This window comes from Hyperolius riggenbachi, chromosome 1 (genome assembly GCF_040937935.1).
Source record: "Hyperolius riggenbachi isolate aHypRig1 chromosome 1, aHypRig1.pri, whole genome shotgun sequence".
NCBI lineage: Eukaryota > Metazoa > Chordata > Amphibia > Anura > Hyperoliidae > Hyperolius > Hyperolius riggenbachi.
The window spans coordinates 103,802,241-103,812,777 of NC_090646.1; the positions used below are offsets into that span (position 1 = coordinate 103,802,241).

Here is a 10,537-nt window from a genome sequence, read left to right on the forward strand (position 1 = left end):
GGGATCCAGAGCCTTCCCTCTGTCTAGGTATGTTTTTTTTTTTTTTTTTTTTTTTTTTTGGCTGAGGTTCAACTCGTGCTTACTTCAATTAAATCATCCGGATTTAAAATAAGGACCTTTTTATCTTTTACAGCAGACATCCCTGCAGATGACACCCATAGTACTTCAGTCACAAGCCAGCCTACGCATCAGAGTTCCACTGCACCGCTGCTTGTACAGAGTACCTCCGACCAGTTCCTGACCACGCCAGATGGTGAAGAGAAGGACATTACACAGGACGGCACAGAGCTCAAACACAGATCCCCCAACAAAGACCTGCTTGACATAGACAGGTTCACCATTTGTGGGAACAGGATTGACTGAAGCTGTCCTTGCATTCGTGGAGCAGAAAAGCGCTTGCTGGACTTGGCACTTAGATATTTATTTTTTTGAATTCACTTTAAATTATTTTCCACGGCGATGTCAGCCCCCCTCCCCCTTCTAATGACGGGCCGGCACGAAGCCGAGAAGATGAGATTTTATGAGATTTGGCTTGTTTAGCTTTTGCTGAAGAGACGTGGACAGTCTGAGGAACTTTGCTTTGCAGAGCTGAGCTTTGTAAATTATTTTTTTCATTTCCTGGGTCCTCCGTCTTACTTCATCGGACACTCTCCATAGAACTCCTTATGTGTCTTTGCCATACTTTGAATACAGGTTAATCACCTAGGCGAAGATCAAAATGCCTTAACCGTTTCCTAAAAACAGCGCCACCGGTCACTGGTACACAAAATCACTTTCAAAAACAAAAGCCTCAGTCTAGCGTGATAAAAACTACAGAACACCCTAAAAACTTACTCCCATTTTAGATGGTTTGTATTCTAGAAGCCTTAAAGTAAGTAGTACCATATTCTTTCATTTATATAGCTATAGTTATTTTCCAGGATGAAATAATTGTATTTTAACAGGTACTATGAAACGAACAAGTCTCAGTCCCTGAGACGCTTAGATCATATGAGGTTTTACTGGCAGAGACACGGAGCGGTGAGGTGTCTATCGTGTACAAAGGTAGCCAAGCGATTCTTTCAGATTTTATATACATCAGCTATAACAACACCTTTTACTAGAGAGGACTTTTCTTTCCCTCCATAATGTAATAATAAAACATATATTGCTGTATGTTTTGTGCTGCATGCAAAGAACATTTTAAGGACGGATTTCTAAAGGTCAATCTTCAAGCGGTGTACCAGGATGAGAGTATGTATATTACATAGCAGAGGTCAGATGTGGAAATCGAGGGCTGTGATGCTGTGGGTGTGTTATGTTTCAGCACCTGTCTTAAGCGGGTTTATAAGTATTTGCATTTTTATTGGAGATACCCAGCTGCAGCCAAATCTCTTTGCTTGGCTTTAAAGAGTGGGGTAAAATCTAGAAGCTCTGACCAGGTTGTTACTGCTGTCTGGGTGCCTGTTGGGAAGAATTCCTTTCCTCCTATATCAGTGGTCTGCACGGTTCACGTTAGAACTAAAATTGTCCTCAGAACAGGAACAAGATTTCCAGTGAAGACCTAACTGAAGCTCTAAAGGTCCTACAGTACAGTCCCTTGATAGTAAACTCCAAGGTCCCAGGCCAAATAGTTTGCTATTTCAGAAGTTTACAATATCAGGAATTGTCATAGTCAAACACAAAGTATACTGTGTCTCAAATAATGGTTAAGTAAAACACACTAAGTTTTAAAAACAGTACAGTCAATCAATTAAGCTCCAGCTATTGTATAGCAACCATGCACAAGCAAGTCGCAGATGATAGGCAGTTTCCTTAGTTCAGCAAGCGAGCCCAGGCAGCTTCTAAGCTAGATCAAAGTGCACAGTGCTCAATGTGCAGGGATTTGCATGCAATAATTACACAGCAGCTTACACATGATGCATAGGTCTCACCAGTTAATGCAGGTACAGTAGTGCTAGTGTGCTCCTCTTTCCACGTTTCTGTACAGCCTGGAGGATGCTGTAGCGTTGCAGTCATGCACAAGCAAGTAATGCACTTGCATAGCAATCATACAAAAGCAAGTCACAGCTGATGGGCAATTTTCTCAGTAATCAGGCAGCAGCTTATAAAGGAAGCATAGGTCTCACCAGTTGATGCAGCTTGTGGTCTTTAGCCCATGCACTGTCTGGTGTCCAGAGTAGTATGCAGATAATGAGCAGGTGACAAGTGGCTGCTGGCCCGACCATTGGTCTGTGACGCATGCACCCTCCAAGTTTCCACTATAGCCTGATACAGAGTACTGCAGGGGCCAAATAACAAGTTCACTATAACTGAAGTTCTGTTTTATCTGAATTCACTACACCAGGCGTTACAGCAGTATACTTATGACGCTTGGCTGGGACCTGGACATTTAGCTTATTATACCCAAAGTTTAAGTATAGCCAAGTTTACTATCGTAAAAATAAACTTTTTGTTGTTTTTCTGCTCCTGTAGAATGGTGAAGAACCTACCAGCAGCAATTGAGTAGCAACATTAAAGAGAATCTGTTTTAAAAAAAATGCCCCTGGGGGGTGGTACTCACCTCGGGAGGGGGAAGCCTCTGGATCCTACCGTCCTCCTCTTCCACGGTGGTCACGCTGCGGGTCCGGAAAGGCGAGCATGTAAATCTTTACCTTTCTGGCTCCAGCGCAGGCGCAGTTGCTGCTCTGGTCTCGGAAATAGATGGTAGCTGATTCCAATCGGGTCCGCTCTCCTGCGCAGACGTCAGAGCGGACCCGACTGACTGCAACAGCGCCACCCACTGGAGCCAGGGAAGATAAATATATCAAGCCTTCTTGAGGGAGGATTGCGGGAGACTTCGGGGGAGCCAGCACTGGATTGCCTACAGCTACAGGGGAGGGGGAAGCCTCATTGGGACCCTGAGGCTTCCCCCTTCCCAGGTAAGAACCCCTCAAAGGACTTTTTTTTGGATACAGTCTCTTTAAAAGCTGTTGCAATACATCAGAATGCATTTATTTAGCACATTGATAGAGCAGTGATAGTAGATGGATGGTAGTGCTGATATTCCCACACTTTGGATGGCGAAGAGTATGCAGAGCTGTTTTTGCAGTGAGGAGGCATCACTGATTCATGAATGGCTGCAGGCTATTGCCAGACAGCAGCTGTAGTGTCACACTGGTGAGGATGTGAGGACAGCTATACTGTCTCATTCAAAAGCAGCATTAAAACAACAACACATACACATCGCTGGTTTCATGCTGCGCCTGCTCTCTTTCTATACATACACACCACACACACAAGCTAATATCAGACTTTAATTATATCATAAAGAAGGACACTCCCAATTAACATCTGGTCAAATTATAGCCGGAATATTGAACATGTCCTTTCAATCTCAAAATGGTTGTGGAGTGGTGATTTCTCCACATGCCGAGTAAAGATGCCCATTAACCACTTTACCCCCGCGCGTACGTATTTCTCCGCCCCTTTTTCCATCCTTTAACAACCAGGGACGGAGAAATACGTACTTTCCGCGTTCCCGACGCTGTCCGCGCTCCCGCTCGTAAACACGCCGCCCGCCGCTAGTAAACACGCCGCCGCCCGCTCGCCCAGAGATCAATGAACGGGAAAATCCATTCCCGTTCGTTGATCTAAGCCCCGCAATGATCCGCTGCTCTCCTATGGGCAGCGCGATCATTGTGAGAAAAAACTCACGTGTCCAGCCTCCTTATACTTCCTCCAAGCTTCCGGAAGGAAGCTTGGAGGTCGCATTAAAACAAAAAGTTACTGTGGCCATCTTGTGGCCAAATAGTAAACTACACCCTACACATTTTTCACATACAAATAAATGACTTTTACACATAAAATTAACTCATTACCTCCCACACTCCCCATTTTTTTTTTTTTTTGTAATTAAAAAAAAATTAAAACATTTACAATTAAAAAAAACACATAAATAGTTACCTTAGGGACTGAACTTTTTAAATATTTATGTCAAGAGGGTATAACACTGTTACTTTATAAACTATGGGCTTGTAATTAGGGATGGACGCAAAAATGAAAAAAATGCACCTTTATTTCCAAATAAAATATTGGCGCCAAACATTGTGATAGGGACATAATTTAAATGGTTTTATAACCGGGACAAAAGGGCAAATACATTTCATGGGTTTTAATTACAGTAGCATGCATTATTTAAAAACTATAATGGCCAAAAACTGAAAAATAATTATTTTTTTCCCCACATTTTTCCTATTTTCCCATTAAAACACATTTAGAAAAAAATTATTCTTGGCATAATGTCCCACCTAAAGAAAGCCTAATTGGTGGCGGAAAAAACAAGATATAGTTCATTTCATTGCGATAAGTAATGATAAAGTTATAGACGAATGAATGGAAGGAGCGCTGAAAGGTGAAAATTGCTCTGGTGCTCAGGGGGTAAAACCCCTCAGTGGTGAAGTGGTTAATGGTGCAAATTTCAGTGAAAGATTGTTGTTTTTTTTTTACAGATTTAATAAAATGATGATTTTTAATTGATCCACTATCAATGGATCTAAACTATTCACGATATCAGAACCAGTTGTGATCGTATGTGATTAATGAACAATCTGCCATGTCCGCCCAGTTCTTCAAGCAAATATTCAATAATGAGATTGACCTTAATTATCCTGGAGTCAGCATCTGACATGCTTCTTATAGCTGTATATTACCATATATTAGTCTGTAACTCCACCCTCCCTGCCCAGCCATCATGTGATGATCCTGCTTTCCTTAGAGGCGGAGAAAGAAAATCCCACAGTGATTCACCTTGCCACCAGTAAAGATGCTAGCATCACTGATGCATTTACAAATGTAAATCTGGCTGAGGAAAACGTTTACAATCTGCAAACATTTGCTTCATAATTTACAAATGAATATTGTATAAAAAATACATTTTTATTCAGAAATACATTCAGTAAATTCTGTACACAGAATTATACACTGATGCAGCTGGAAAACCAACTTCCCACGAATATTATATGGAATATACTTAATGACTTTGGGGTGACCAGCAAAGTGTTGGGGATTTGTTTTTGTTTAGTTTTTCATTTCAATAATTTTTATTGAAAAACAAAATTTCAATATGAACAATAATAGTGACAAAATATTTTACAATCTGCACTAACATAAAGTCAAACCATACATATGGATCCAAAGTGTTGTGTTTTAAAGTAATTTATTGCTTGCGGGTTTAGATTTCCATACAATTCTACATAAAGTATGTGGAAATAGAAACACTTAGTCTACAACCTTTACTAAGGAAGAACAATAAGGATAAGTAACAGAAAACATAAGTAAAGTACATAAGCTAGATTGTATCGTTAAATCACCATTAATAGTCCACTCAAAAATAAAAAACGTGTAACAAAAACATTAACTACTAACGCCAATCGGCGGCTGCAGAGTGGCTCCCCCAGGATTGCCTAATTCCGATTGGCGTCAAGTCCTGGGGGAGGAGATTAGTGGGAATCGTGCCCGCGGTTGCATCCCCGCTTGAGTGACAGAGCGGATCGTTGCTGGCAGACTGCTAGGGGATAAAACTGCCATTTATTTACATTGTACGGGGCTGCGATTACCACAGCGCTGTACTGGGGACAGCCCTGTCACTTGGTTGTCCCCTGGAGACTGTGAGAAAGCAATTGCCCTCATAGGCTGATGCCTATGAGAGTTGATCGCAGGGATTTGCTGTCGGTAGGAGGAATACATTATAAGTAAGCTTTTTCATTTAAATTTTTTTTTAATTAATACAAAAAAAAAAAAACCCACGTGGCAGCAGCGATCAGATGCCACCAACAGAAAGCATTGTTGGTGGCAACAAAATAATGAAAAATTAATTTGTGTGCTTATTTGTATAGCGCTGCAGAGCACCGAATTATAAAAAGTAGCCTGGTCACTATGGGGGTGAAAGCCCGTGAAAAAATGTGCGAATTCATCTAGTTTTCTAACTGGTTCCAATTGTTTTGTCAAATGACCTAGGAAGGCAAAAATAAACAAAATCAAATAATCAGTAGCATGCCACGGATGTGCACAAATCAAGTACTGTATATGCAATTGAATCAAGACCCTCAAAGCTTTCTGTTGTTTTTAAAAACACAAAGTTACATTGTGGTAATGATGTTCCTTTAGGTATAGTGGTTTCTGAGAGGAGAGATTTTGAGTTTATTTCCACTTTTAAGACCCACTATTTTTACTTCTGGAACACGGCAGTTTCCCGGACCTGTCCAGCAGGAGTATAAGCTGTTGCATCTCTGGGAAAGGAATATAACAGCAGCATGAGAAAACCGCAGAGCTTGTGATTAGTAACTCTATAGGGAACTGATCATTCCGTATTATTATTATGTCCGCACAGTGTTAATTATGTTGTTATTATACGGACAGGGGGTTTAGTGAGTTTTGGCTGCAGTTGGGCTCTTTGTGTCACAAGAGCAGTTTTACCACCGGTGGAATGGGTGTTTCAAGAGTCCACGGATCTATAAAGAATTTACAAGGACTAGGGCATGCTGGGACTTGTAGTTCATTAATGAGCAGAAGTGCTGGATGACCAAAGCCAGGCTAATGGATGGTAAGAAAAAGTTCTGTGGTGTCGAGCTGAATTTTCCAGCTTATTTCATGGCACAACCTACAGATGAAGACAGTGAAGTTTGATTACTATATTTTGCACATCATTATTACTTTTTGCACTGCCTTCTTAAAGAAAAAGCCAGTTACTGCTGATGTGAAATTTGTTCACATAAAAAAAAAAGGTTATGAAAATAATAAAATGGGAACTTATTTATATGTATATATATATTTTCGATGTCACAGAAGTGCAGGAAAATGTCGTTCATGTCCAGAATAATATTTACTTATAAATGAGAGTAAATTGGGGGGGGGTCATTAATTTTGCCCAGAGTGATTATTTGCCATAATTATATCCATAGAAAAACTTTAATTACGCTAATTAATGCATCTATATCTTGAACAGAAGTGTCTTTACTGCCAGCTAATTAATTTAAGTATCACAGAGGGTGACTTGCCTGATTATTTTTTTCCCCTAGTTAATTCGCATGTTTACAGTAACCAGGGCCAGATTCTGGGAAGGCCACAAAGGCCCAGGCCTTGCACAGCAGGTGGCTAGGGGGCGGCTGTAAATGAAAGAGGGATTGCTTCGTATGGCAGAAGAGGTTGTAAATGGAGTACAGTGGCTGCAAGTAAGGAGCAACACATGGAAATAGGGAGCTGCTGCTCATGGGGTCTGTATATAACTAATGGGGGCTGCTGTACATGAAGGTTAAACATGGAAAAGGGGGGCTACACAAGAAATAGGAGGGGTGATCTGCACATGGAAGGGGAGATGAAAGAAAGTTGACCGAGGGGCAGAAAAAGTATAAATCCCGTACTGTCAGTAATGGTCTCTGACTGTGATACATTCCCTTACTTGATGATGTGTCTCCAGTTTATCAGGTTCTCGGTTCAGCATGAAACTCATGGCTAGCAATGGGGGCACTAAAGAATAACGTTCCTGAAGTCTAACTTGGGCTTTGTTCTCATTATAAGTCGCAAGCGCTGATCGTTTTTGTGCGTGATTTTTTTCGAGCGATTCCTGGCGTTTTCTGAGCATTGAGCGATTTTGTGTAAGCGCTTTTCTAAGCACGTTTGATGAGCGATTGAGATTGTCACTTACTGAAGTCAGTCAGGAAGTGAACTGTTTGACCCGGAAAAGAATAAATACAATGCATTTATTCTTAAAAGCGCTCTGGAAATGACTATACAAAGCGCTTTGCGATTTCCCTGTACCTTCCATTGAGCCAAAGTGCGCAGAAAATGCTACAGGCAGCGCTTTTGGAAGCGGATCGGAATCAAACCGCTCATATGTGAACGCTCTCATAGGGAATCATTGCACAAGCGCTTTTAGGGCGATTTCTAAAATCGCCAGCGCTTAAAAAAAATACGCAAACGCCCATAGTGTGAACAAACCGTAACTGAGTGAGGCAGAATCCATCCACATACAGCAGCCAGCCATTCATGGTTTACTAATATTACTAAATAATATGTTCATGTAAAAATGAAAACCACACTCAAGATGTGCTTCACAATGTCCCACTGGAGTTGCTGAGAATGGTACTGGAATTGGTATTTCATTTTGTGCTTCAAATGCATAATAAGGTATTTCTTGTTTTGATTAATTGGGTCTTAAACACAAAGTGGATTCTGATGGGATTAGGGTGACCCTAGTTCCCCACCCAGCGCACACAGTTTGGACTGAAGTTAGGTTGCCATTGTAGCTATTCCTCCCTCCCATAACATGTGCAAACAGGAGCTCTGACACCCAACTCAAATGTAGGAGACATTTAACAAATCTACTGTAATGACAGAAAAACATTTTTGTGTCACTCTTGCCTTGGCCCAGAATACCATAAATGTATGGGGCACTTGGTCATCCCCACAGGGAGTCTCTATGCTTGAGTTCCAGATCTGCATTGCTAGTCACAGCAATTTTATGGGGTTCCTATTCTCCCTATCAGAAATTGCAAAAAGGCGAAGCGGGAACAGAGCCGGTGAGAAGATATTGCTGCTGGGTTTAAAGTAAACTTGTACCGTTGAAAAAAAAAAAAAAAGTTACCTACCTAAGTCCTCCAGCACCCCCCCCCCCCCTTTACCATTGTGGCAGCACTCCCTTCCATATACAGATGTGGCCGCACTGTGCGGGCGTCGGTGCATTTGCGCCTGTGCAATAGCATGGAGCTGCTCATGCGCGGAGAAAAAAAAATGCACGAGTGGCCCGTGCTTCTGCGCCGACGCGGGCTGTACTTTGCACCTGCTCAGTGCGGCCGCGCTCGTACATGCAGATGAGTGCGGCCGTGAAGATAAGGAGAGTCCTGGAGGATTGAGAAGCTTCCACTTACTGATGTAAATTTTGTTTTGTTTGTTTCAAAGTTACAGGTTTATTCAAATGTATTTTCTCACTTTCTAGCAGTAATTCCAATGCGGAAAACTTCAAGCAGTGACCATTACATTTGCATGAGGAATAAATCATGATTGCGAACAGACTGACATACTGCAATAGTTCTGGTCAATGAAAGGTTAATAATTCTGGCTTGCATGCTCATTTCACTGAACTTGCATGCAGCTTGAAATCGGGCCAATCTGATGCACTTCCTGCTGTAATTTGATTGGCCCAAGTTCCAAGCATGATGTAAAATCTCAGTTTGATCTATTCCCAAAAAGAGCAGATCTCTCCATTTAGCAGCCTGTTCCCCAATACACACTCCGAAATGATGCATATGGGGGGATTGTGACAAAAACACAATGCAGCATGGAACACCCTGCATTGCGGTCCACTTTTTGTTTAGAGGCATCTGTCATAACTTAAAATAGCAGTTTGAGAAGCTTCAAACAGATGTGGCCACCATTGGTCTTCCTGTAGCTTCAAGCAGCAGAGTCATGAGTTTTCCACCAAATTTACAATAAAGTTACCTTTTAATGACAGATTTACATTAGAGGCTCCTGAAAGAGTTTTGCTTTATGACAGATCCAAAATTATAGTGGACAGTTGCCTATAAAGTTGACATGTTTGTCATGTTTATACTTTGTCAAAATCCTTCCTCTGCTAGCTGGAGGTGTGCTCTGGAGAAGGACACACCCTCTACATAGCTGGGTAGGTGTGGCATAATGAAGGTTCTAAGAATTCATACCGGGTAGGGAATGGCAGGTTATAATGAAGGATTGTCAGTGTAATGAGATGGTTCTGCCCAAACTCATTTTATAACAGAGGGAGATCCCTAAGGTCCAAATTTTCTGATATATCCCGGATATATACAAGGTGAGAAATTTGCAGTTTGGTAGCAATAGGCTTATTTATGAAGAAAATGAAGTGGGGTTTTTTCCTTCTGTTGGAAATCATACTGTGTACAAGTTTGATAAGTGCCCCTTGTAAAATTGAACTAAATAAATTTTGTAATCTTTTATACTCCCGGTGAATAGTGTCATTTGTACGTGTCAATTGCTTTAAGAGGTTTTGCAGATAAATCGGCCTACGACTTCTGTGACAAATTTGTTCTTTCCTAACACAGCCTTTTCATTGTCTGCACCACCTGGGTAGCCATGATCAAATTCTCCAACTTAATCCAGAACTCATGCACAGAACACAAAGACACAGTCCTTATTCCACATATACTTGCTGAAGAAATTCACTGCTCTGTGTTTGTTAAGCCAGATGAAAGTGTCTAATTAGTTCTTGGCAGCAACTGTGAATAGGCTGCAGGAGCTTTGCCAAGGCAGCTTTTCCTATACAGTAAACACCAAGGCTTAACACTTTCAGTACTCCCTGAAAAAGTAAATCCTAGTTAAAGTGAACCAGAGACGAAGCACCCTTGTGTATTTTACCATAGAAATCAGTGGGAACATTAGAGAAAACATTTACCATGCTCTCTGTTCCATCCTCACTGCTAAAAGTGTCTGTTATCTAGCTGAGATAAGAATCCCGGACTGAGCATTGATTCTGGCTTTGCTATAATGACTCAGCTATAATGATTCCTGAGCAAAGCCAGCAGGGGGC

At 41.4% G+C, this 10,537-nt stretch overlaps 1 protein-coding gene across 2 annotated transcripts in view; it reads left to right on the top strand.

Moving 5' to 3' along the window:
* Nucleotides 1–9,949, top strand: part of TAPT1 (transmembrane anterior posterior transformation 1) — a 129,591-nt gene extending 119,642 nt beyond the window's left edge. For both annotated transcript variants that reach the window (XM_068277773.1, XM_068277781.1), the window contains one exon: nucleotides 134–9,949. In XM_068277773.1, the coding sequence (XP_068133874.1) occupies nucleotides 134–363 (230 nt within the window). In that variant the 3' untranslated portion in view covers nucleotides 364–9,949. The remainder of the gene's footprint in view (nucleotides 1–133) is intronic.
* The last annotated feature ends 588 nt before the right edge of the window (nucleotides 9,950–10,537 follow it).